Here is a 27,535-nt window from a genome sequence, read left to right as displayed (position 1 = left end):
CTGACCTCTCACTAAGAGCCCCAAGTGTAGTGGAGACTCTGAGCACTGATACAGGTTGAAAGTTTTTCTTCCAAGATGGTACTGATCAGCTCCTTTCTGTCACACTTGTCTGCTTACTTACTGAAAACAATTATTGGCAAATGGGACTAAACCTCACCTGTCAGGAATTATATATGCCCAGTGCAATATGCTTTGTCCTGGGTAGACAAATAATTCCAAATATCTTTCTCAGACTTGCTTAAGACTGCATTGAGGAAAAAATTTATATATAAAAATATGTTCTTTTTAGTTTGGAAGAATATTTCATCAACCATGGCAGCATTTGGTGTTATCAACCTCCTCATTCCTACAGTAGAAAACCCCAGTTTAAAAGCAGGTGAATGTGGGAAGACATTGAGAAGGTGCTACTAATTCATGGTTTTTCTTTCTCTATTAAACATAATGAGGCTGCTGATGGAAAGATGTTGCTCATCACTTAGTTACAACTTGGGTCTCCTGAGTTCTAAAACAAAATCGAAAGAATAGGATGGCATGGGTTTTAATGCTTAGCAACTGCAAATTAATAGGAAAAATAAAAAAGGAAAAAGCATGATTTATGTTCCTTAGGAAAACAAACAAACAAACAAGCAAAAACATGCCAATATTCAAGGAAGGACCTTGGGAATCTTTTTTTAAATTATTTTTCATTTTTTTCCCCCAAGGTGAAACCCTGATAATGCAAGAGAAAGATTGAGAAATACAGAAATATACACAAGTTCAGGCTGCTGAAGCCACCCTCCAACAGCTCTTTGAAAAGAAAAACTTGGGTAGCATCACGAATGTGAGGCTCAGAAGAGACTGAGAGAGACTTCCTGGGGCAGAACATTGCAGATATTAGGGTAGTGATGTTCCACTGAGATGATCAGATGCGATGACTGCAGGAGCTACTTTATTTCTTCTTTTCCCTACTGAAAATTATTTATTCAAATACTACAATCCCTGTCAGCCCATGTAAAGCAATTAGGGTAGAGCGCTGCCCTTTACCAAAAAATGACATGCTCTTGGGCTCTTCTCAAAGATAACTCTACAGCCCTCCTGCTACCAAAACCTTGCCATGCAAGCCCAATACAGGAGGAACACTTTGGTTAATGAGCTTTGGCAACTGAGCTCCATTCATGAAGTCTGGGTTAGTCTGCATTAGCCCCCATGAGGGCTGCAAAGGAGCATTTCTCCAAAGTACACATGAAAGGACTCAGTCCTGAAGGTGAGCCATACTCATTTGCAATAGTTTAGACAATACTAGTGTTATATTTATTTCACGTCCCAGGGCCACTGTGAGGCTCTCTGGGACAAGATGTCTTGGTTCTTTCGAAAGAGGCAAAAGAGAGGTGCTGCTGTTGCTCTGGGTTTGGCATATGAGAGGAAGCAGCTGCACTGGCAGAAAGGGGTGAGCAGACTACAGGCCTGTGGTACATTTGTTCTGTCGATCTCCAGTCTTTCTATGCTCATTTACTGTATGGATGATTTGCAGATGCACAGACCATCAGATTATTTAGGAACAGCTCAAAAGCAGGTTGAACTCAGTGATGCAATTGTCCACCTTCAGAGGAACACATGCTGTCAGTAGGTGGGCCACCTGCAATAAGAAAAATGACCTTGTGTTTGGTAATAGCCAACACACACGCTTGTCACAGCTGCATAAAAACAATAAAGATGTGTAGGATCTTATAATTCATGATGAAGAGGGAAAAGGCAGCTTAAAAGCTGTGACAAGATGATTTTACTGATTTCTGCAAACAGCTAAGCAACAGCTCATTGCACTGATACTGGAAGGAGCCAAGAGCTCATTATCAGCAGAGGTTACAAAAGCATGTAAAAGAGGAAGGGGTAGAAATGTATAGCCCCTGCAATTCCATTCAGTAAAGAATCTTTTCAGGAGTCCAAATCCCATGCTAAAGAGGGCCATACAGATACTCATGGCAGTAGGTTCCCCATGCCAGAAGATGTGTTTCTATCCTTTCCTTCTGCTCACTAAGCCTTTGGAAAAGATGGAGCACAGACATAATAGCAGTGATTCCTTGTCCCAAAGTCCCCAGCCACCCAGTCATGCTCTACACAGTGCCTTTGAAGAAAGTCCCAGCTTCAGCATGTGAGAACTTCCTAATACTGCTGCTTCCATGCCTTTTTTGCTGTCTCCTCATGACATAGATTGCAAGAACACTGTGCTCTTTGCTCAGATCCAGGTAAGCCACAACACCTTGGCATTAGTAGGCTGTGGGTCACTGGGCAGTGGGTCTGCTCATGTGCTCATTCAGCACCAGGCCGTGGTGTCATTTACTTGCACTAGAAAATAGCTCAGGACAAGATTCCAGGTGCAGGGAAGGCTCAGGCAAGTGAGTCTTAGGAGGAGCAATCTACTCACCTCCACTTGAGGATCTCAGCAGTGTTGTAAGAATACAAATCCCATGAGGAATGTCAGCCTGAATACAAAGAGTAGGCAGCCCCTACTCAGTAGGCTGAACAGTTCATGCCACAGCAATCCAACAACTTACATCTGCATAGCTGGGAGCACGCTGCTGGTCCAATGCTGGGCTGAGGATGCAGGCGGCAGTCCCTCACCTGGCACTGGGAGCCCAGCAGGCATGGCACGGAGGGCCAGCCCCGGGGGAGAGTAGTGGTGGTGGTGATGTACTGCAGACAGCCAGGGACGATCTGCTTTCACAGCCACAGGAGCAGTGAGCTGCAGGTCCTTGATGGAGATAAGCAAAGGGGTTTTGGTGGCCCTAGGAAGGATGCTGGAGACTATAGGGATGCTCTGTCTCTCTGCTGCCTCCCTTTCATCTGAGGTGATGCTCAGCACAGTTCTGATGCTTCTGAGGAAATCCCAAAGCTGCCTTCCATTTCCATAGCAAATCTATCACTTGCATGCTGGCTGTGATGGTGCTGGCCCCCAGGATGTCAGTACCCTGAAGCAGGAGAGCAAGCAGCTGCTGCCAAAGGCTTTCCATCTCAGGCAGACATTTGGTCTCAACAGGTGCAAAACCTGTCAGCTCCCAGTTGCACAGGTCACAGGGATGGATTATGGAAGATTGTATTTCACCCCACAGTTTAATGTGGGCCACAGGGGCTTTTAAGCTATTTATTGCCCTTGCATATGGCAGGTAAGAAAGGTGTGAACGAATTGGGCAACTACTGCAGAAGTGTGGGAGTTGATTTCTTACTATCTCACTACCTTGGTTTTCCAAGAAAAAGAATAGAAATCTCTCTTACAACATCTGGAAAAGTCACAGTCAGCTTGAAAACGGAGAGGCTGAAAAAGTATAAGGGAAGATTTTTCAAGACAAGAGATATCCCCAGTCCTTAAAGACGAACAATCCTTGCTGCTTTGATAGTAAATGCTTCAGAGTAGAGAGTAGAAATACATTTTTCCAAAGCATTTAAGATGACTAAGGAGCTAGACAGCATCCTGATAAAAATAGCCTAGGAACTGTGCAGCTAAGGATATGTTCAAAATTACCTATTGTTTGATAAGTACTTGGTTTGTTTTGGAAAAAACCCTAGGAGGATTTCAATACAAATATCTATAAAACCTGTCCTTCTTGACTTTGCTAGTCATCGATTGACAGCATGGGCATCCAACCTTTTGGCTTGTCTGGGCTGCATTGAGCAAACAGGAATTGCCTTGGGCCACATATACGTTGCTCTAAAAGTAATGCCTCCTATTTATTTCCACAGAAATTACAACAGACACAAAGAGCACAATAACACTCTTTGATAGGACAAATTCTCAGCTATAAAACACTTCTTCAACATGGTCACCATCATTAGCTATTCATTTTCTCCAGTGATGAAGAAGAATCTGCGTGCTGCGCTCATAGAAATCTGTACCAGCAGAGGTGACCCACTATTGCCACTGCTGAAGCATACTACCCACCACCTCACTGTGCTCACATCCAGTGTTTGGTTTCCATAAACCTTCAGCAAGTGTTGATGAATGTCAATGGGTGCCATTTTTTGCACATGGAGGAATTCAATGTCAGATGTACTTCCATGACAGACACCATTCTGTCAGAGTGCCACTTTGCTGCTATCTGTCACATGGTAACAACAGTGACAGGATACTGGCGGAAGGCTGAGTCTCTTCTCCCATACTGCCAACATTCACCTCTGACATCATAGGCCAACATCATAAAACAGGAGGCACTGCTTCCAGAGTAGCTTTTGTAATACACCCAATATTGTTAATATATAAGCAACAAAATATTTTAAGAAAAATATTAAAAATTAAACTATCTTTTTTTTTTTTTTTAAAAAAAAAAAAAAAAGAGAGCAACAAAAGCAGAACTAGTGGGATATTTGGCCTTGTTTTTGTGAAACTAATGCATCACTCTGGTTTGATGGAAATTACTGCAATTCTTAGTGAGGCCTCAAGGTGCTCATCTGAGATTTTTTATGAACTATTACTCTTCCTGTACTCCATCCTTGACAATAATCGTGCACATCATGTCATGTCATGACATGAACAAATTGTGATTGTGAAGCAAAGGATATTTCTCTCTGGTAAGATAGGGATTATGAAAGTTTGGTAAGAAGACACAATGAGATTTTTCAGTCGAATATTTGATTGCAGCTCTACACTTCCCTTCCAACAATTTCTAGGTAATGTACTCATATTGACTGAAAATGGAGTTGCAAACGTAAATAGATGAATCCTTTTCTTCAATTCTTTTAAAGCCTGTTCTCTAATTCCTTTATCAAAATGCAAAGCATAGCTGCACACTCTTCACTGTTCCAAGCCCTGGGTTTAGCCAACGTATCAAAATGCATAAAATTATTTGCCATCACTTGAGTCAACACTGCATAGCACTGCTCTCCCTGGTTTCTATCACTGCTGTGTCAGCAGCTTAACAATGGTTCACTTGTTGCTGAGCAATGAATGCATGCCCAGACTGCAGGTTAGGCATGCCCAATTTACAGTGAGACAATAGCTAGAGCCAATCAAGTATGACCACAAAAATTTGAGCTTCAGCTCCAGCTGGTTTTGAACAACCAGGTCCAATTTCACTAGTTACAGGATTTGTAGCAAGTATTCCCCTGTTGCCCACAGTGAGCAGGCAGAAATTGAGCCATACAGCTACGTGCTCACTAGAGGTGAATTGCTGGGGTTTTGAAGACACCTGGGGACACCATTACAGATAGCTGTACCAGATGTTTCAGCAATAGTCAGCAGGAGGTAGGCTCCCAAGTGCAGCAGCAGATGCTCAGTGTAGGCCTCTTCAATGTCTGTTAGTACATGCATTCCAGAGCCAGACTGAATCCAGTTTGCACTGGTGTGGGAAACATTTTCTGTTGCAGTTCTGCTTAGCAACATGTAAGGACCTATGTGAAACCTGCAGGAAACCACGGGCAGCAGAATTTTTTTTTTTTTTCCAGTCCTCACATACTCCAGGATAACTATTGCCCCACATGAGCAAAGATGCCCTTTGGACACAGTAACACTACCTGCTGTGTGTGCTGAAGCAGTGGGTAGCTGGGTCTGGCTGGCTGTGCAAACGCCATCGATGGGAGAGACTTCAGCATCATGTTCTGCATGATGATCTGATGCATCTGTGCATTCTGCATCAGCATCATCTCCACCATATCTGGGAAGAAGTCATCCAAAGGAAGAAAGCAAGAGCTTTATTAGCAACAGGGGTATCTCAGTGGGAACTGCTCTCTAAGGTGCAAACTCATGAATGCAGCTGAGACGCAGTAGCTGAAAACAACATATGGCAACATTAGCATTACGTGCCCAGATGGTGCAAAATTAATGTCTATGAATAGGACCATCCACACCAGATCTCCCATTCCCCCACCCTTCACAAGCAAGCTGCTGTTGAGGAGTATCTCTTTAGCTCCACTGCAAGCCCATCCCTGTAGATGCAGTCACTGGCAGGCTGGAAAACAGCTGTGCACTGAAACTCTCACTTGTTCCAGCATGGACTGGAGCCATGTGGCACGCTCCACAGCTTTGGTTCAAGATCATTGTTGCCCACATTGGAGGCTTCCTCAGCTTTACACAATATTGCAGTGCCACCTTAAGTGGATGTGATGCACATGCAGTGGACTCTCAACATAACGCTGGATCATAATTAGTTGCACAGTACACATCCATTGTATTTTAAGTAGGGGGGAGGAGAGGAAGAAAAGCAAAGGAACTCTTTTTAATCATACCGAAGATATTTTAAATGTATCGACTTCAGAAAAGTCATGCATGTGTTTGGACTAGTTCATTTACAAAAATAAACTACTATGAATAAATCCAGCCATTTAAGCTAAGAAATAGTTGAGAAACATAGCACTTCAGTAACTGGATGTTTCTTTGTGATAGAAGAAAGCCTTTGACCGAGGGATGAGCCAGGGAAGTCAACCCAAGTTTTTGTTCAGGTATCATTTCACAATAGCATCTATGTTTAGAAAAAAAACCTCTCGTTCCTGGCACTGCACTACACTTGAAACACTGTCAGTTGTTCTGCTTTTTTTCCCCCCAAACTCAGCACTACACTGCTCTAAGGAAATTGAACAGCAGGTTAAGGTGGGACAAAAAGAATAAAAAATGGATTTTAAAAGCCTACTTGTGAATTTTAGAATCATCCATTTACATGAGTTTCACCTTGGTACACTCAATGACTTGGATTGAGCAGCTTTTAATTCCCTCAGGTTTTCTGACAGCTCAACTTTGCTTTGCCAAGTTTATTGTACCATTTCTTTTGTTTTAGCAAGAAGAGTTTGTCCAAAAACTTCTGAGAACTGATCTCTATTTTTGCAGAGTGCAATTCCCACAGTCCTGGTAGTGACAGAGCACATCACTGACTTGAATGCTTGGAAAAGGTCCCCTGACCTCTTCCCTTTGCAGCGGCACCTTTTCTGAGTATCAACTGGTACCTTTTCTGGGTATTCCTGGTAGTGGGACCTGACAGCTAGTCCTAGTGAATGGTACCTTCTTTAATGCTTCCAGAGCGAGGATGTGCAAAGGGCTGGGCAGTGGGGATCTGTGCTATCAGTGGGGGTGGCTGTGGGAGCTGCTGGATGATCGTGGCAGGCTGAGGAGGCATCTGGATAAGAAAAGAAAATGGAGAAGTCAGTGCAGATTTTGTCCAGTGTTTCCTAGGAGTGACAATCCTTACCGCCTGTTGGATAATCCTTGGTGTTTCAGCTCGAGATGCTGGAAAAGGTATCTGGTAGATGCGCGGGAGACCAGCACTGTAGTTCTTATACTGTCCCCCAGCTGGTGCAGAAGGCTGTGACAGCTCCTCCAGAAGGTGCTGCTCCTGCAAAATCAGGTAATTTCTTTGAAGAAAATCTGGTCACAGAAAGGCTGGCAGTGTTATTGCATTCATCAGATTAAATAGGCCAAACCTTTGGGAGCCTGCAGCAGAGTACAGCTTTTCTACCTACAACACACCTGCAGAAACTGCTGCGTAACAGGCAAACCACAAGTGAATGCTGCATGAAGGGATGTCAGAGCTGTAACAAGTGAAAACAAAGTGTTTCTTCCTGCATATCTTGAGGGTATACAGTTTTCAGTACAAGTGAGAGTAGAAAAAAGTGAAGAACAAATTGCTGGAAGTCTAGTAAAATGTTTCATTAATACTTGATCCTCTCTATATATGATTTTAAGTAATAGTTGTTCCTATTTTGGCAACATTAAAAAGTCCTTTGATTGCATTTTGGAATCCAGAGAATTTATGATATAGCAGCTTACAACAAATAGAATCAATGCACTAGGTGACTGACATGGGTGCAGGCTTCATGTGCTGATGTAGAGGAAGTCCTGTTCAGCTTCCCACCAGCCTCTCCTCATCTCTCTAGTGAAAACCACACTTCTCACAGAAAATTCTCAGTGCTTGCTTAAAATAGCATGAGATTCCACCCTTCAAATTCTACTCTTATGCTCATTATGTTAAACCAGACACTTTACACAGTCACGCTTGACAAGTACTGCTTTTACCTTAAGCTCCTGCAGGAGATTTTTCCTTTTCTTCAAGGCACTTTGAAGCATATCCTCACGTCTGTTGCCTAAAGGAGGAAAAAAACATTATATTCTTAAAGGATTGCAAGGATAAGATTACTATAACACTTACATTATGAGATTAATTCTGGAAGATATTTTAGGAGATTCCTCTAAAATATACCATCTTGGTTAGGACTGAGATTCATATACAGATCATCACTGTTGTTCATACTTCACTGAAATTTACATTTGCAACTTCCGATCCCCAGGGCTACATACAGATTTAGATGCCTGGGCCAAGCAAAGACAGCACTGATTTCACTGTGGATCATTCTTCTCATCCACCAGAAAGTGTCCCTATCACAGAAGCTGAGACAGAGTAAATTCCAACTACTAAGACTCCTGGCCTCAAAGCACTCAGAGCCAGAGGCCTGTATTAGCTTTTAGAGAGAATATAGAATCACCCAGTGTGATCTATCAAGGAACTCATGACTGAAAGCATCCCTAAGCCCTTTCCATTTCAAGACCGTAACCAGAACAAACACTTCTCTCTTACTTGCTGTAGGAAGAGGTGACTCCATCTTCTCTAGGTTCTTCTGTTCGTTTTCTAATCTCTAATAGAAAAAAAACACAGAAAACCAACTGTGAGTTAAGCAGAAAAGCTCACAACAATTCAAGTGGGATTGGGATAGAGAAAATAAATCACAAGTGGAAATAAGGGACAGTTCTACTAAGTCACAGCTAGCAAGGCCCATAAGAAGTAAAAAAACCCCACAGAACTACAAACAGTCTCATGAAACACAATGGTAAACGCAACAATAACAGCAAAGCAACAAAATTCCAGGCTACAGAAAGTGAAGATTTACTCAAACGTAACAACAGTAGACAGAGAAATAAGGTAGAAAAAAAGCTGCCTACCTCCAGAAGACCTCAGGTATACGGAGATATCTAGAGAGATACCCTCACCTCCACTGCCAACCCTTTAATGAGGTGTGGGAATGGGTGGCTCCTGGCTCTTCCCCTTCTGGCCACTCAGGCATATTGCATGCACCTGAGCTACCCTGGGCTGGCCCTACCTTGCAACCAGGTGCTTGATTACTGTTTCAAGCCATGATGTAGCATTTCTGCTACAGTCTCACTATAAATTTACTCTCAGCAAAAGAGTAATCATGCTTCCAGCTGGTCTGGCCATCTCAGATATGGGAACTGATAGCACAGTGAATCAGGAGACTTATGCATCACTTACTTTGTAGGGTAGAGAGCTAGAACATATGGAGAGCTTGATTCCAGAGTTCTGGGTATTCAGTGCACTAGGAGTCTTAAACCAGCCTCACCTGGAACATCCATTCACATCTTCTGCCCACATGCTGGGGTGTCCTTATAATCTCAGCTCTAGGTCTTCAGATCCTGTCTAAGCTATACCAAATAAATACTGGTCTCCAGTTCATGCAGTGCCAGGCTTATGACTGGCCATAGGTTTCAGGAACTCTGATTCCAACTTGCAGATGCCTTCCATCTTGGCTTTGGACCTTCCTTGGTGCTATAAGCTTGCTTGATGGACCTGGACATTTGGTTGAACCCAGCCACCCTCTCTGGCTCTGCCCTGCTTGGGCCAGTCTCTTTCCCAAACAGTCATGCTGTTATGTTCAACTTTCTGATCTTTAGGGACCAGATGGACTTTGTGCCCACCTGATCTATGAACTGAAGAGCTTTTCCTTAGCACAAGCACACTTTTGGCTCCTGAGTTCTACCTACTTCCCTACTAGTGAAAGCTTTGTCCTCAAATTATTGCCACATCTAAGACAAACTACTCCACTTTGGAAAGCCGTATTTTAAATTTTAATTGTATATTAAACAATCATTTCTACAAATGCAACTTGCTCTGCCTCAGCTTGCATGATGAACAAGGTTCTCAGCTGCAGGTCCTTTTTGTTTCACAGTAAAAATATGATTAAGACACAGTGTTTATACTTAAATGCCTGTAGTAAAAAAAGCAGAGCAAAGGTGACCACTGTAGAATTATTAACTTACCTTTTCTAGGAGTTTGAATTTTAGCTGGGCCACACAATCCACCACTGAAGGATCTGTCATTGTAGTAGTCTTCTGAAAGAGCAGGCAGGCATGAGCATATTAAATAGCTAAGCAAATGCAGGTAAGTTCTCAGTACTCCTTTCTTCCACTCCACTCTAAATCTTCATAGAAGAATTTTATTAGCAAAATAAAAACCAAACAAATAATAAATGAAACAAAACAAACCACCAACAATAAAACTCAAAATCCAAGACTGTGAGAAATGAGAGAAGAAAATAAATGTTTCAATTTCACTGTCAGGTAAAAATTCATATAGATGTGTGCCACCATAACAAAGACACAGATCTTGTTGCTATTTCTCTCAATGTGTTTTTGTGCTGCAGGTTGTGATGGCCACATAACAGTCGGTCAGCTTGAGTATTTGCTAATGGTTTGCTATAGTAATGGTTGCTAGCCTCTCACTGGCAGTGTCTCTAAGCCTCTGTGTTAGTGTGGTCTTCTGCATACCTTTCAGATTAGTTCCTGCACTTTGGTTGCTAAGTTTGTAATGCCAATCCACAGCATAAACAATTTAATCTCCAGGTGCAGGTACTTGTTTACCCTCTGTGAAGCAAATGCCCAGCACACTACGAGATGGGGGGAAAAAAAGACAAAACCTTTGGATACATACATATTAACGTAACCCAATGCCAAAGGTCAGATTATGATCTGACTGATTGATACATCTTAACAATACCTACTGGACTATTAAGGGTCCATTCACTTTGACATGGTCCTTCATCTAGATTTTCATGATCAGATAGTAATCTAAAAATTTTAAAAAAGAGTTAATGAGAATAGCTGGAACTGATCATAGGGTGAGTAAAACAGCAAAGTGGTTGTGTTGTGACATCCTCTGGATTACAATCTCCTGAGCAGTCTCTGGGGTGCCTTCTCCTTCCAGCATGAAAAGCAAAGCAACATTTATCACCAACAGCAATAAAACCAACGCTAAGGCACGGGAAAGAAACCAAATTACAGATTCTCTTCTCTGCTTCTAGGAAAGCAAAGTTACAACCCCATCCTTATTCAAAGGCCATGGTAAAGCCACATCTGAGCCCCTGCAGGCAGCTGGAGGGGCAAACAGTCAATTCTACTTGGCTATGTGGGAGCAGCAGAGATCACCTCTTCCAGCTGTGACCCACACAGCATGTGTGTACAATCTGTCCTTAAAAGTACACAGGCAGATAGACACTGGTGAGATTATAGCAACTGTGACGTGGAGGTTTCAAATATAGCTGCACCTTGCTAGATGTGGGGATCAGCTTGCTTTGGTTCACTTGTGCAGCTAAGAGCAATGAGGCAGAACAGAAAACTCTCACCTGCCAGCAGTCTGTGGCTTATAGAAAAAAAAATCTGAGCATGTTTTTTGTACTTTAATTCATGTTTTTGATCCTTTTATCCTCTTGGCATCTGCAACAATCTTTGATAAGGAGTTGCCTAGGTAACTTAACTTTAGCATGGGCCTTGTTATGCAAATAAAGGTTTTAAGCATAGAAGTTTACCTCGGCAAAGAAAGAAACAAAGAAAAGGTTTGCATTTAGATTGTTTTAAATCTAAATTTCTAAAATTTTTTGTTATACAACATAGTTTATTATCATTCTCCATGCACTTTATGCTTACAGCTTGAGTCTTATATTCCTGAATCATCACGTGCCTGCTCAGATGTCACTTCTCTAAGCTAGAGAATCTATTTCCTTCTTCCTCAAATGGCAAATTTTCCTTCTTCTTTGATTTCACAAGTCAAGAGAATGAGGCTGGGAGGGCATAGCAGTAGTGCCCATAAGGAGGATTCTTATATCTCTCTTGAACTCCACTATCAGCCACTCACAGAAGGTTATTCAACAGCTACACTTTCCATCAGATTTAGTTTGTCTGTCTGTTTGTATGCCTCATGTTTTTCCTAGTGAGTTCTCTTTGTACTTTCCTAATTCATGATTTCTTCTGTAACTCAGTGACCAGAGTTGGCTGCAGTATTAGGGTGGTGATGTTGCAAAGTCAGAGCTGAGTTGGTGTCTGCAGACAAGCACAATAGCAGCAAGCCTGCTATTAGTCATTACTGATGCTGTAGTAACTGTTGCTTCCTGCCCAGATGGGGCTTTATAGTAACTTTTCTAATCACTGAGGAATTTTGAGCAGATGTTTACCACCAATTGTTTCTTTAAGTATCCCCTAGAAGTTAAGTTTCTAAACCCTTCATTGCAATAGCAATAGAGGGTAACAAGAAAGGCTGACAAAACCAGCCCTGTTGAAGTATTTAACTAAAAATTTAGTGAGAGTGTTAAGTAACAGAGATGACTGTTAGAGGACAGAAAGAGAAACCTTTGCTCAATGTGGCAAAGGTGTCCCAGAGAAAATCTAATGTCTGCTAAAAAATGCTTTCCAGAACTTACGGATGCTCTGGTCACAGTGGGATCTCTACTACAGGGACACCTTCAGCCTGCTGATGACTTGCCAGCAGCCTGCCAGCCACACACAAAAGGATCTTGTACAAAAGGCGTTTCTGTAGTTACTGTGCATTGTGAACTAGGGATCAGAAATGAAGATCCAGAAAAAGCAAAACTAGACAAATTTAATTCTGAAAAATATTAACAGGAGTATTATGTGCATCTCACAGGAGGTAATTATTCCGCTCTGTTTAGCAGTGCTGAAGTCATAGTTTGAGGTCACTGTGTCTAATTTTAGGCACAGCAGCATCAGAGGGAAAAGAACTCCAGGGGAAAAAATGGTAGCAATGGTAGATTTACAGAATACAAGATCTGAGAAAGACTTTGAAGAATGGGCATTGTTTAATTTACTAATTAAATGATGAGATGGAGCCAGTGAGTGATGTAAATGAAAGAATATTAAGGACAGAGTCAATTTTTTTTACTGCCTGAAAAGACTAAGCAAGAAACACTTGGCTTAATGAGGAAAATGAAAACCTGTTGAAAACAAGCAAAAAAAATCTTAATTATACAATATGACAAGTGATGGAGCTGCTAAGAAAGGGCTTTCACAGAATGGGCTTTCACAGAATATGTTTATGAACAGTTTACAAAAGCAGTTGTGATGAACACTGCAGGTGGATCAGATCCCTCTCCAGATACAGGAATGGATTAGATGGTGAGCTCCAAACCAGGACTACACTTCTATGATGTCTTTTATTGATTTTGATACTTTATGCCTTGATTTTAATTACTATTTTCTAAAACACACTAGAGAAGGAACCAAACAGACACACCTGGAAATATCGGAGACAATAAACTCCTGTGCTCTGGTTCCACAGGTTAGACTTTTTATAATTTCAGTCTTAGAAGTTATTTGTTTATTAAGAGGGTTGAAAGAAGGGGAAAAAAAAAAAAAACAACAAAAAGCAAAAAACAAACACATGAAGAGAAATTCACTAGTGGACAAGTACATGTAATTTCCTTCCAATCAGTTGTCTCCTTCTGCCAATTGTAATGCTGCAGTTCAACAGCCAAGAGCTCTCATGCTGCACTTTGGAGCGTGCAGCGGAAGATAAGAAATCTTGAAGACATTTAACTTAATTCCTGACTCCCGTGTCGTGGGGACCAGCATACTTGCTGACACCAAAAGCAGAACCGAAGGCTGGCTGTATCTCAGTGAATTTATAGGACATTTATGTGATTACAGAGTGCTACAATGGCTTATCCTGCATGGATGAGCTAATGCTGTCGTTGTTCCTCTGTTAGAGACCATTTTCAACAGACTAGGAGGATGCTTTTTGTTTGTAAATATTGTAAAAAAAAACAAAAACAAAAACAACTTTCTTCATTGTACGCTAAATATATGGATAAAAACGTTTTACAGTTAGAGTTATTCAACGCCATTGTCATATAACAACGTGCAATGTTTATTTTTACTATTATTTTCAAAAACAGTGAATCCAGTTTGAAACAAATTATTCTTATGATTAACTCTTTTTATAAGACAATGACAAACCACTAGTCTCTGTAAATACTGCCCATTCATTTGCAGATAGGTTGCTCCTGGTGTTCTGAGTAAGATATCATGACTGACAGACCTTTACACAGCATTGTTAGTCCTACTGCTAACTGAGGTAAGTTGTAAACAACCTCTACAATTTTTACAGTTGTCAGGTAGGAGAGGCCCCAGCAGAAAATGCATGTGGCAAAGCTGCTCCAGCAGCACAAAACATGAATTCTGTGCTCTGAATCTGGTGATGACAGACTACTGAACAGCTGACATCCTAACCAAGAGGGGCTTTCTCAAACATTGCTGTTCTGGGGGCAATTTAGTTAGATGTTTAGTTAGCTGTTGGAGTGGGTCCAGAGGGCCACAGAGATTGTAAGAGGGTTGGAGCACTTCTCCTATGAAGAAAGGTTGAGGGAGCTGTGTTTGTTCAGCTTGGAGAAGGTCCTGGGGAGACCTATTGAGATCTTGCAGTAATTGAGGGGAGCTTGTAAACAAGATAGAGCATGATGGAGACAAGCAGTCATGGCAGAAGGTTGGGACTAGGATTCTTTCTGACACAGAGCATTCTTTGATTCTGGGAATGCTATCTTCTGTGATTCTTTCCACACGCATTTTCATTTCCAGGCTTCTTGGAAAGGAAAAGCCAGTTTTTTAACAACAGATTACCTCTGAACTGAGTTAGGGTGGGAAATGTGTTTAAAGCACGTGTTTTCTCGCGGTGCCCTTTAGTTCTGATTCAGCGAGTTGAACAGATGGAGAGACCACCGGTTTGGCTGATGACTGCGAAGTTAGTTAGTTTCAGCGTTAAAAGAATAGAGCACCGTATTCCTCCCTCGTTAGCAAGTTTCCTCCAGCTACCGCAACCAAGCTGAGCAGTGTGGAGCAGAGGCACCGCGCCGCAGCACGGCCGGGATGCACGGCCCACGCACCCGAAGCACGGCGGCCGCTAAGTGGCGGGCTGCTTTCCCGGGCGCCGCCGCCCCCTGTCTCCATTGGCTCGGGCGCAGCGCTCGTTCCCGCCTGCCACGGCGGGGCCTTCCGTTTGAAACTGACCGCGCGCCGCGGCAGGCGGCGCCTCTCATTGGTGGCCGCTGAAGTGGGGCGGGCATTGGCGGGGGAGGGAGCGGGGACGGGTCGGAATGGAGGGCGCGCCGCAGCTCGGCGCCGTCAATCCCAGGAATCACTTAGAGAGAGCGGGCGGGGCGAGAATAACGGTTTCTCTCGGCATTGGCCGGCGGGCTCCCCGGGCACGTCGATTCTCGCCAATTCCCGCACAGCTTCCTTCCTTCCCCGGCGGGCCGGCCCACCTCTTCTATCTGGTTGGTCAGTGCCCGCAGCTGCCGCTTCGCGATTGGCCGGTTGAGTGGGAGCGGGCGGGGCGAAAGCCGCGGGGCGGCCATGACCGAAACTTGTGCGCCTGCTGCCGTGTGACGTGGGGTTCTGCGGCTCGTAGGAGATGGAGGAGGCGCGGGCGCGCAAGTTGGAGGCTGGCAGAGCTAAGGTGAGGCGCGGCGCCTCGCTGTTCTGCGGGCTGTGGGCCTCGGCGCTGCGGGGCGGCCGGAGGCCGCGGGGAGCAGCCTTGCGGAGAGCGGGCGTTTTCCTCCCTGCCCTGCGGGTCCGTGTTTGTTTGCGTTGTGCTTGTTGTTTGCTTTTTCCCTCTCGCGTTTCTGCCGTTTGTCGAAATACGTTTACAGGGGAGAACCCTGGGAACGGGAACTGTGTGTTGTGTGCTGTGCTGCTCCGGCGCCGTGCTTGCGTCCCTCCGGCGGGGCTGCGGCCAGAGCGGACCTGGGGAGGCCGGCTGTCCGGTGAGACCCGCGGGGCTGCTGGGGGCGAGGGAGGGTTGTGGGTGAGGGCTGTGTGCGCCGTCGCCGCTTCCTTACATTGCTGCGGAGTGCGCCTGTGTGGCCAGCACTTGGTATGCACCAACCCTGGGAGTGACCAATGCCATGTCCCTGGAGATGTTCAAGGCCAGGTTGGATGGGGCCCTGGGCAGACAGATCTGGTATTAAATGGTTGTTGGCCTGTGTGTGGCAGGGGGTTGGAGATTCGTGATCCTTGAGGTCTCTTCCAATCCTGGCCATTCTGTGATTTGCGCTTTGTTTTGGTGACTGCTGTTCAGGAAGCTGGTTTGTGGTGCTGTGCTGCTTCTTGTTTGGTATTTCAGCTGTTCTTTGAGTTGGTACTGCTGTATGCTTTCGGAAGTTACTGCTGAATGAGGCAGCGGCATGCTAGCCCTTGGCAACAAGCTCACTCGGAGAGATTTGGATCAATGGCAAGTTGACTGTGAGTCAGTAGTGTGCCCAGGCCGCCTGCAAGGCCAACCGTAGTCTGGGCTGCATCAACGACGATGCTGCTGCTAGCCAATCAAGGGAAGTGATTGTCCTGCATTGGTGTGGCTTTACCTTGAGTAGCATATGTAGTTTTGGGCACCACAGTTCAAAGAAGGACATAAAACTATTAGAGAGCCTCTGAAGAAGAGCTACAAAGATGGTGAGTGTTCTAGAGAAGAAAATATATGAGAAGTCTCATGGTTTGTTCTTCCTGGAGAAGGGAAAACTGAGAGAAGACCCCTGTATGACCAAGATGTTACAATTGCAATATAATCAAAAGAGTAAGGCAAAAGCAAGCAAAGATCACAAAAGAGAATAAGTAGAAGAGCTTACCCTTGGGTTGAGCTCACTAGAAGATACCAAAAGAGGAGGATCTCCAGAAGAGATCCTTCCCCTCTGGTAGCCAGCTCTTAAATAGGTCCAGGAGGGGTGGAGCCTGGCTCCACCCCTTCCGGCAGCACAGGTGAATTGCCTTCACCTGTGCTCCTCTGGCTGACTCAAGGCTCACCTCAGGTGATTAATCAGAGGTTCAGGCCGTGACTCAGCAGTTCCCATACACTCCACCCCTTCACGGCGTGAACCAATGATCAGGTTAACAAAAGGGTAAGCTTTCCCTAATACAGAGATCCGGTATATCGCGACGCTTATACAATTTTATCGCGACGTATGTTGGTACAGTTCAAGACAAGTGATGATTAGTGGATGTCCATACTCTTCTATGGGCCAGTGATCGATGATGTGCCTGGAGGCATGAAGTCCTGAGGTGCAAGTCCATTCTATGTTCCATCAGTCCCATGCAGACCATCACCGGGTGTTGTACGTGATCTGACAGCAACACTGGAACGCTTGATGGCATTTTGTTCCTTCTGGTGGTCCTGAAGGCTCACAGACTCACGGGGAGTAATACAGATGTTTTACAGGTACCAGGAGGGGAAGGTCTGCTCTCCAGGGCAAGATACAGGCCGTATTTCTGTCTTGGGTCAACACTTCCGCTTGTACTGGGGCATGTCCTGGCCGCCTGTACCACACCTTTTTGCCGGATATCTGCGGCTGCATAACGATATCAGGCACCAAAGGAGGTGTCCTGATCTGCCATAGGGACAGGATGGGGGTCCCTTTAGCAATAAAGATCGGAGTGTTGACCACAATATCAGTAGGCCATGTACCTATTACTGGAGGGACTACTGAGCCTCCCACCTCCAATAGTCTCCCCCAAGGTGCAAGTAGGCCACACCACTTGGGTCCTACCTGCACCTTCCAGGGCCATTTTATTTTATGGGTACCTGGCTCTAAGTTTTCAGGGGCAGGGAGCAGAAGATTATTTTCATTACCAATTTGGGGTCTTACCTGATGATCAGTGCCCGTAATTTGCATCCTAAGCGGGGTGGCCCATGTCGTCTGCAACATTCTCAGGGCACTGGGTCTGCCATCTTGAGGTCTTTCATTCAGGTCCCGCAGGGTTTCATACAGTCTTTTTGTCCACCCCTGCAAGGACTGGGAGTCTGTCTTCAGGGCAGCCTTAAGAATACCATTATAACGTTCGATGAGGCCTGCCCCCGTTGGATTATATGGCAGGTGGAATCGCCATTCGATGTTATTTTCTTCTGCCCAGCGCTGTATCGTTGCACCAGTAAAATGAGTCCCTTGGTCGCTCTCGATGACTTGAGGTGTCCCGTAGGCAGACATCAGTTTAGTGAGTGCCTTGATGGTATACGCCTGGTTTGCTTTCGGTACTGGATAGGCCTGCAGTAGCCCACTTGCAGTGTCGACACAGGTCAGGGCATATCTTGCCACTTCGGAACAAGGAAGGGGCCCGATGTAATCGACCTGCCATCGCTGGAGAGGATTGTGTCCCCTAGCAAGATGGGCTGTTGTTTCGGGCAACGATCTCGGTCTCATCTTGGAGCAAGCGTCGCAATCCTGGCATGCCTGGACGATATCAGATAGTTGTATGGGCAGTCCCCATGCTTTAGTAGCTGCCCACATTGTCTTTTGTCCAGCATGCCGTAGCTTCTGATGTAACCAGCGGGCGATGTTCTCAGATGGTGAATTCTCAATCCATCGAACTCGGGCCAATGTGTCGGCTTCATCGTTTCCCGGTGACTGTAGGGGCTGATGACCAGAAACATGGTAGACACGTACAGTCCTGTGTTTGACCGTATTCCATATATCTAACCACATGTCTTTGCCCCAGATCGGTCGGGCGTGGATAGTCCATTCCTGGGTGGCCCACTGTGCAATCCAAAGAGTGAGCCCCCGGTACACAGCCCAACTATCTGTGCAGATGTTCAGGATACCATCACCGGGTTCCTTGGTTATAACCATCCACACGGCTCGCAGTTCTGCCCATTGGCTGCTCTGACCATCCCCCTCATCGAACCAGATTGTCTCAGTGGAAGGATGGTATGCTATTGCTCTCCACTTGCTCGGGTTGCCCTTGCTGGACCCATCTGTGTACCAGGCATCTTCAGGGATAGGATATTTTCCCTCCTGAACGGGACTCTTCTCTGGTGGAGCGACCAGTATTTCTTTTGGTGCATCTCTGTGATACGTAACTGGGCCTAGGATCTTCTGGAGTTCTTCTTTCAAGGGGGATGAAGACAGACTGCTCCTTTGGCTGAGATAGGCGACCCATCGTGCCACTGTTTGTGCTTGGGCCACCCCTGTCTTAGGAAGGTGGGTCAGATCTTTCACCCACCCCTGAATTGGCAGAGTGGTCTTAACTATAACTGCAGCTGTTTGAGTTATTGGCTCTACTGCCTGTAATGCCGAATAGGCAGCCAATAACTGTTTTTCAATCATACTGTATCTTTCTTCTGCTCCGTGCCAAACCTGAGACCAGAAACCAATGGGGGTCCGAACAGAACTCTGGCGTTGCCACAGGCCCCAACCGAAGCCGTCTTGAGTAACATGAACGTCCAACTCGGCTGGGAGAGTAGGATCGAATATACCCAATGCCTGAGCTTGTTTAACTGCCAGTTTTGCTTGTTGGAAAGCATCCTGTTCGGTTTTCCCCCAGTCCCATAGCTGCCCCTTTTTTGTGAGTCTGTATAGTGGCCTTAGCAGCTGCGCTAGGTGAGGTATAAAGGAACGCCAATAACCCAATATACCTAGAAACTCTTGCAGCTGCTTTGATGTTGTAGGGACTGGGAACGCCTGAACCTTATCTATAACAGCACTGGGTAGCACTTTGGTCTTTCCTGACCAAACCACCCCCAGGAATTTTACAGACAGGCCTGGACCTTGCACCTTTTGGGGATTTATAGCCCATTCCCTTTGTTGTAAATAGGCAGTTAATGAATCTGCTGCCTGTCCTACTGCCTCCAGTGAGTCGGATGTCAACAGGAGATCATCAATATAATGATATACGTTAACATCATCAGGTTTTCTCCAGTCAGCCAGGTCACGCGCCACTAGATTATGACAATACGTTGGTGAATGCACGTACCCCTGTGGCAGGACCTGAAAGGTCCACTGCCTGCCTCCCCACGTAAACGCAAACTGATCTTGCGATTCCTCAGCAATTGGGATACTGAAGAATGCATTTGCTAGATCTAGGACACAATGATAGGTTTTTATCTCCCTACTCAATGTGTCCATTAGGGAGGCAATATTGGGTACGGCCGCATGAATAGGCGGCGTGACCTTATTTAATTCTCTGTAATCTACTGTCATCCTCCATGTGCCATCCGACTTTCGCACCGGCCATATGGGGGAGTTATACGGGCTGTGTGCAGGCCTTATAATGCCCACCTTTTCTAATTCCTGCACCGTTCTCGATATTTCATCTTGCCCACCCGGGAGTCTATACTGTCTAACATTAGTAATCCGGCGCGGTTTTGGCAGGCAAACAGGCTCATGTTTCGCATGGCCTCTTAATATTGCCTGCACCGCCCGGATACTGATACATCTTTGTCGAAGTCTGAACTCTCCCACAGTTGTTTGGAGAGCCAGACCCCATAGAATGTCTATGCCCAGGATGTATTCTTGGACTGGGGCAATAGACACCTTGTACTCCCGGGGTGGGAGACGCCCAACCCCCAATTTTAACCATGTTTGGGTGACAGGAATAGTCTGTCCCCCAAAACCACCAATCATCACTCTGTCGCCATCAAATTTTCCCAGATCTCCATAGATAATTGATGTTTCTGCTCCTGTGTCTACTAGTGCCATAACTCTCTGAATATTTTTTCGGGACCAATAAATCGTTAATTCTACATAGGGCCTCCGGTCCCGTCTGGAGGCCCTACGGGGACTAACATCCCTTGTCACTGCATGAATTGTGCTAGGGCCAGTTCTTTTGCTTCTGATGGCTCAGGCATTGTGGCCCGAGACACCTGAGGTGGCTTCTTTTTCCTGTTTGGAATAATAAAATCTTCTAGGTTCCATGTTGTTGTTGGAACCCTCTCTATAGCTCTTACCCTTGATTTCTTAGGGTAGCTCTGGAATTTTTGTTTGTCCTTTAGTTGTCTCCAGAGCTGGAGAAGGACGTGGTTGGGCCGGCGGTTGATCTTAGCAAATTGGACCCCAGCCCGAATTAAATCATTAAACATTTGTTTTCGGGATACCCTTATGGGTCCCGATGGAGGAGCTCGAGTAGCCAGCATTTTGGTTTTATTTACCGGCAGGACCTCTGCTTCCTCCAAAAACCGAATATTGCGCCTAGTCCGCAGGCGTTCTGTTTCTCCCAAATCGGCAACTAACTGGGCAGCCTGCTGGACTACGGCTTCTGATGCTACAAGGGGATTTAATATGGAAACTAGGGTGCCGTACAGATGGGAGGGAGCTTGCTGTAGAATTAAATCTCTCATCCCTGCTGGAAATTTAACCATATCAGGGCCATCAAATGTATCTTCGTAGATGGCCTCTCTTACACCCAGTTCACGGATATAGTTTTGAAGGTCCTCCATGGAGGACCACATACCTGTATGTAACAGTATGTCTGATTTATTCGGCCATACCATACGGCAGGCCACCATTAACCATTCTAGTATGGAATGGTTTTCATCACGATATTGATTGCCTACGTATAACCTCTGCCTGAGAGCAGGATGGACGGTCACGGTGGCCAACTTAGATATTTCTGGGCCATTCACCAAGACACTTTCTGCCCCAGAATCCCACAATCTCAATAACCAAGCCGGCACACTTTCTCTAGGCTTCTGCCGAAATCGTTGTACTAAATCCATTAATTCTGTTGGCGTGTATGGCCGAGCTGTAACATGTAAATGAGTCTGGGCAGGGGGCCATTGATCAGGCGGCACCCCTGCCGGTCTGTCCTGTACTTTTTTTGTTTTTTTGGGTTACAACAGGACAGACTTCCAATGGATCAGTTTGAATTGGACATTCAAGATCTGATTTGGATTTCTTGTTGTCCTGATCAACGAAGTCTGTTGATTCAGGAGCCTGGTCATCATTTATTGAAATATTACGAATTTGGCTTACAGGAAGATGTAGAATTGGCTTCTTCCCCGTTAAAACGCCAAGTTCGTGCTCTAGCTTTTCAATGCGGTCTTTCAAAAGCTGATTTTCAGTTTCTAAAGTATTATTTCTTAAGTCCGCATGATTTAAAGCGGTTAATAGTGGCCATGCCACCATGGAGGCAGCCAATTGTCTTTCTTTGGTAATGAGGATATCCTTGCCAAGTCCTTGAAAATAGTCCGCCATGCGATATGGGGAGAGATTGCCCATAACGTGTAAGGGACCCCATTTTTCAATGATGGCAGCTAACTCATAATAGGGCGATCCCTCAAATCCTGGGATCTGCCCTGGAATCATTTTCTCTAGAGGAGTATTGTTCTCCCCCTTGACCCATTTATAGAAATTCCACAGGAAAGACATGATGTTAATTTCAGTATATTCAGCCTGCCTAGCTCGCCAAACGTATGACCAAGATGTTATAATTGCAATATAATCAAAAGAGTAAGGCAAAAGCAAGCAAAGATCACAAAAGAGAATAAGTAGAAGAGCTTACCCTTGGGTTGAGCTCACTAGAAGATACCAAAAGAGGAGGATCTCCAGAAGAGATCCTTCCCCTCTGGTAGCCAGCTCTTAAATAGGTCTAGGAATTGCCTTCACCTGTGCTCCTCTGGCTGACTCAAGGCTCACCTCAGGTGATTAATCAGAGGTTCAGGCCGTGACTCAGCAGTTCCCATACAACCCCATTGCGGTTGATGGCTTCCTCACAAGGGGCAGGCACTGATCTCTTTTCTGCTGCCTGCGATAGAATCTGAGGGAATGGTATTGAGCTGCAAGAGGATAAAGTCGGGCTGGACACTGTGGAAAAGGTTCTTCACTAATAGGGTAGTTGGGCACTGAAACAGTCTCCTCAAGGTGGTGGTCACGGCACCAACGTTGCTGTTGTTATTCAAGAAGTTTCTGGACAGTGCTCTCAGACATATGGTCTAGTTTTTAGGTGATCCTGTTTGAAGCCAGGAGTTGGACTTGATGATTTTTATGGGTCCCTTCCAGTGTGGGTATTCTGATACTGTATTTCTCTCCCTCTGCCAGGATGGCAATGGGACTGTAGCTGGAAGGAGCTGGTAGGGGCTGTGCAGTGGTGTGGAGCTGCGTGCAGCTCACATCTCCTCAGGGGCTGTAGCCTCTTTGCCAGCGCTATCCTTGTGGCCTCCTCCAGACCTGGGGCATAGCTCTTCCTGCAAGGCACCTACCAGGAAATCTGCTTTCTGCATCCTATGGTGGAGCAGAGCTTGGCTGTGTACCTCTTTTACCTGCACTGGCTTTTTGCCTGCACCATCCTCCCAGGGCTGTGCAGGTGGCAGTAGGAGTACTGCTGGCGCTGTGCAGGCAGCAAGGCTTTTCCTGGTCTCACAGGTCTCAACTAGGTGCTGTGCTCCTGCTCAGTGACTCTGTGTCCATGTAAGTGCTTTAGGGCACAGCTCTCTGTCAGAGAAAGATAAAATGATAGCTTCTTGCATTAATGTTGAAAATGAGAGATTTGTGGGATGCCTGTTCTTCCTCGGATTAGGAAGTTAGGTTAACTGCAGCAAGGCTTCTGGTCAGGTTTATTTTGTAGCGCTTCTGTAAATTCAGTATCTGTTAACAGGAAAGTGTTGTGTACTTGCCTTGATCAAGTTAGTTCCCACTGTTGTATGGCTGTTTTTTGTCATTGGGAGAACAACAACAACAAAAAAATAGTAGGGACTTGCGTTAAGTTTCAAGCTCTCCATGCGGAGGCAATGCTATATCTTCTACTTGTTTTGTTCTTCTTTTTTCGTAAATTTTTAAATAACTAAGGTGTTTAATATCTTGTGTCTTACCATTAAAAACAAATAAAGAAATCCTTGGCAGCTCATTCAGTGCCACTGCATGGAAATGTGCCATATGAGAGGAGACTGCGAAGTGGCAGAAATGGGTGTAGTGCTTCCTCTGCTTGCAAAAATATCGTGGCCTTCCATTATTTATCTAGCAGAATGAGGGCAATAGAAGGCTTTTTCTTTTTTTAAAGCACCAGGGCTTTAAATGGAAGTAAGGCTTTTTAATGGAAGTAATACTTAGTGGGGGTTATTAAACACAAAGATATTATGTTTGGCACAGGAAAGCAAATACGAGCTGTAAATTTCTTGGTATGTTCAGCTAGTCTCTTGCATTTCTTTGTGCTTGCCCTGTGTTTTTGTCTTAATTACATGCTTGAACTTGGGAGTTCTAGCTTCTGACTAATGGGCCCAGCTGGAGGAGATGGACCTTTTGTTGTACTCAGTGATCCTCCTCAGATCCTTAAGCCCACAGTTGGATGTGGATCTAGGTGGGCTATGTGGCTGTGACTTGGCTCAGAACTTCGTTTGGGTAGCCTGTGTTTTTGGAAGCTCTTGTGTAAGAGAGCAGAAGGAAGCATTTTTCCTTGTTCTTTTTCTGGCACGTATTGTAAGCGATTGGTTGCTACGAGAGCGGTCATGCTAACTAAGTGTCTGGTTCTACTTGAACCTAGACATGCAAATTGTTTATTTTGTTGCCTCTCTCATCCATGGATTTTAGCTAAGTAATGACCTAGGAAGAGGTTGTGTATGTGTTTTTTCTCTTTAAAGCAGTGCTTGAATTTTTATTTTCATATAAGAATAAAAACTCTATCACTGAAATGCCTTTGGAGCTACCACTAAACTATAACAAATATCCCAACTTCTATTTTAGTTGGAAGCTGACATCATTTGGCAGATGCTACACAATGATTGTGTCAGGTTCTTCAAATTTCCATTCTAATAAACGGAATTGGGAAATGTAACAAGACCTGAATACTCTGTTCTGGGCTTTTTGTTTTGGTGCCAGCTCACTTAGGGTGCCATGGTGCAAATCTGCCCTGTGGTGAGCCACTGTGGGGACAGACAGCTTTTGGGGCCTGCCCTAGTACCACCGGCTTGCTGTTGTTACTTGTCTGCTACTGGCGAGGTGCAGATACACTAGTAGGTGTGGAAAGGCAGAGTGTTCTTCTGCACTAAGAGCTGCTTGGTGTGCTGTATGTGCTGCTGCTGCCAGGGCAATGGTGTACAGAGTTCTAGCTAAAAGTAAACCCTTCTCTGCTGTGGTTCTGCTAGAAAGCAAACCAAGAATCAGGCCCATCAAAAGGGGCATGAAGAGGTCTTGTTTTGGTGAGGGATAGATCACTTGTCATCTACTTTCTTCGTGTGCATATGCACTTCTTTGTGTTACTTGTTGTCTGCGTATGTGATGGTGCTATTGGAATGAGTCTTAAATTCATATAGCCAATTAAAGGCTTTGGAAACCTGGTAATGCCATAAGAACGCTTTTTCCCACCCAGTGGTTTCTAGAAATCTGCAGTGTTGGACCCCAGATGCTTTCTAGTATTTCTCTGGAATTTTGGAGCAGTTAGTTTCTACTTATAAGCAATACTTATTTTGTTTTCCTAATTTTTAATGCACGTGAATATGACAAAGTAAGTAGATCTTGCTGTTGTTGTTTCTTGCTTTTTTATCTTTGAGATGTGTATTTAAAAATTTTCTACTTGTGTAGATTTTCAGTCATGGAAAATCTTGATATTTTGATCCCAAATATCTTTCTTGCTCTTACTTTGTGAAGTCGTTGATGGATGCCTAGGATGAGAACCCTCTCTGCCTGTTGTTTCTTATCTTTTCTGATTGCTTTGCTCCTGTTTATCTTCTTCATCAGCTTCCTCCACTCTCCCATTATTCTGCAGGTTCTCTTCTGTCCTTGTTGCCCATGTTATCAGCTTAATTGGTGCAATAGCTATTTTGACATGTAACGCTATCAGTAAATGTTGGAGTTAACAACTGGTTTCAGGGGTTGCTGTTCGTCTCATGACAGCTTTTTTAACCATCTTTGCTGTCTTTCCATTTTGCTTATTTGGAAAATCAATACAGCATCTGGCAATCTTTGCTTTAACTGCATTCAGTATTAAGAACTATGAGAACTACAGATTATAATCAATTTAAAAAGGGCTCTTTCTTTCCAAACAGCTTAAAATGCTGGTAAGAAACTGGTGTCTTTTCAGCAAATACACATTTTAAGCAGACTGAGAGTAGGTACTGCATATCTGTTGAGCTAAGCTGTCAGACAGAAATATCTGTAGTGAAATTGACGTGTGTGAGGAGAGAACCTAACTGAGCCACGGGAAGTGACAGGATTTTTCTGTGGTGTTGCTGTATTGCAAGAAAGCCAAGCTAGGAAACGGTGCATTCTCATTTATATTGCAAGTAGAACTTTACAATTGGGACTTTACAATTCGCATCCCATCATCATTTTTACTGTCTGTTCTATCTCATCACGGATATGCTAACAATGTAATTGTAGCCGATCACCTTGGAGAAGGCTTTTTCCCCTGTTAGGGGGATGCCTGAACTTATGCTGTGAGGGAGATGCTGCCTGGAAGTGCTGCCTAGATGTAATACTAGAGTTGAAAATAAGATAATCCTTTTTAAGCAGTTTAAGGTGCTAAGAAAAGTTTGGTAATAAATTCTGTCAGTGACATTCTTTACAAATCCCTCGTGCTTCACTGTGCTGTGATAGTCTGATAAAGTAGAGCATCTGAATCTTCAACAGAAGAAATTAAAATGACCTGGCTTAATTAATTTTCTATTTATGTACTGTAGTCTGCTTTCTGGCTAGGAAGTTTTGCTGTATTCTCTTAAGGGGGTGGCAGGGAAGGAGCGTGAGGATTCACTTCCATTAATTTTAGTCTTAATGCGTAGACTGGCAAAGATCTGTTTAGATGCATTTCTAAGGGTTGTTGTTTTTGCCTGTCTTGCAGAAAGGCTGCTTTCCTACCCCCCCCCACTCCCCCACCCCCAAATGATTCTAATATATTAACTATTTGTTCCTTTTCTAATCTGTCTTCGTAATTCTGGGTTGTCATTGAAACTTTGCATGTCACCTGTATTGAAATGAGTCTTTAGTACTAGTGTGAGATTTCTTGTGTAGTTGCACAGATATCTGGTGTGTTCTGAATGTGTAGGAAGTAAGAAGATCAAGCAGTTTTTCTGCAGATGTATATATTTTATCAAGCTGGGATATTCTTTGTCACCTATGAGTGTGTTAATCTTGTGGTCCTGCTACCTTTTTCTCGTTTACCTCTCCCTGTATCTATTCCAATCTTTTATGCACAGTTTGCTCACTTCAGAGAACGCAAAGCAAAAAGCAATGTCGCGCAGTCGCAGAAAAAGACGCCGAAGAGGAAGGGCTCGTCTGTCCACACGCATGACGTTCCACAGGAAGAGCGCGCAGTAATGGCCCCAGGCTGCGATGTCGGTGAGGGTGTAGAGAGTAAGGCTGAAGACACCAACCTCCTAGAGACAACAGCAGAGACAGAGGTAAATCTTAGTATTTCTCGTGTTTCCACTTCAGTCCAACTGCAGATAGAAAGTATCTCAGGTGGTTGTTTTGCTTAATTGGGTGTTAGCTCTTCAGTGCTGTCAGCTGGCTGCCACTGAGACACAAGTGAAATGACTTTTTGCATTTGTAGTAATTAACTTTTTAAAAAAAAGTTATATAAATAACGGAATTTTTTTTTTTAAAAAAAAGCTTTTTTTTTCCCCCACTAACTGAATCTTATTTAAACATCTCTACTGTATGGAATGGATGGCTTGCTTTGTCTAGGTGCTGTCTGTAGTTGAAATATTTCAATTTATCATGCCAGCTTTTGCTGCACTGAACTTCTTTTGGCATGCTTCTGAATCTCTGGCTGTGATCCATGAAATGGCAGATTCAGTCTGAAGCGCATAGTAGATTAACA

The 27,535-nt window shown here is 44.4% G+C and overlaps 2 protein-coding genes across 9 annotated transcripts in view; one reads left to right on the top strand and one right to left on the bottom strand.

Annotated features, from left to right (window-relative positions):
- Positions 1-592: 592 nt before the first annotated feature.
- On the bottom strand, positions 593-10,324 carry CUNH21orf58 (chromosome unknown C21orf58 homolog). 5 transcript variants are annotated; one of them, XR_006179607.1, is made up of 8 exons: positions 10,004-10,324; positions 8,529-8,586; positions 7,970-8,037; positions 6,959-7,289; positions 5,482-5,621; positions 2,599-2,728; positions 2,402-2,459; positions 593-1,615 (listed from the first exon to the last, which is right to left on the bottom strand). XR_006179607.1 is itself a non-coding variant. In XM_042874660.1 (8 exons), exons 1-8 carry the CDS (start codon positions 10,061-10,063, stop codon positions 1,600-1,602), a joined length of 798 nt encoding a protein of 265 aa, XP_042730594.1. In that variant the 5' UTR covers positions 10,064-10,324; the 3' UTR covers positions 593-1,599. The 5 variants fall into 5 exon arrangements, 4 of the variants coding, with proteins under 4 accessions (XP_042730594.1, XP_042730593.1, XP_042730595.1 ...); XM_042874660.1 differs by lacking the exon at positions 2,402-2,459 and having other exon boundaries at positions 2,532-2,728; positions 6,959-7,073; positions 7,146-7,289; XM_042874659.1 differs by lacking the exon at positions 2,402-2,459 and having other exon boundaries at positions 2,532-2,728.
- A 5,047-nt stretch (positions 10,325-15,371) lies between these two features.
- Positions 15,372-27,535, top strand: part of PCNT (pericentrin) — a 101,606-nt gene continuing 89,442 nt past the window's right edge. For all 4 annotated transcript variants that reach the window (XM_042874337.1, XM_042874336.1, XM_042874335.1 and 1 more), the window contains exons 1-2: positions 15,372-15,482; positions 26,910-27,113. In XM_042874337.1, the coding sequence (XP_042730271.1) occupies positions 15,438-15,482; positions 26,910-27,113 (249 nt within the window). In that variant the 5' untranslated portion in view covers positions 15,372-15,437. The remainder of the gene's footprint in view (positions 15,483-26,909; positions 27,114-27,535) is intronic.

Source organism: Lagopus leucura, unplaced genomic scaffold (genome assembly GCF_019238085.1).
Source record: "Lagopus leucura isolate 7727_CA_CO unplaced genomic scaffold, USGS_WTPT01 Super-Scaffold_100012, whole genome shotgun sequence".
NCBI lineage: Eukaryota > Metazoa > Chordata > Aves > Galliformes > Phasianidae > Lagopus > Lagopus leucura.
The sequence above is the reverse complement of the archived record's forward strand: the minus strand, read 5'-3'. Positions and strand labels throughout refer to the sequence as shown.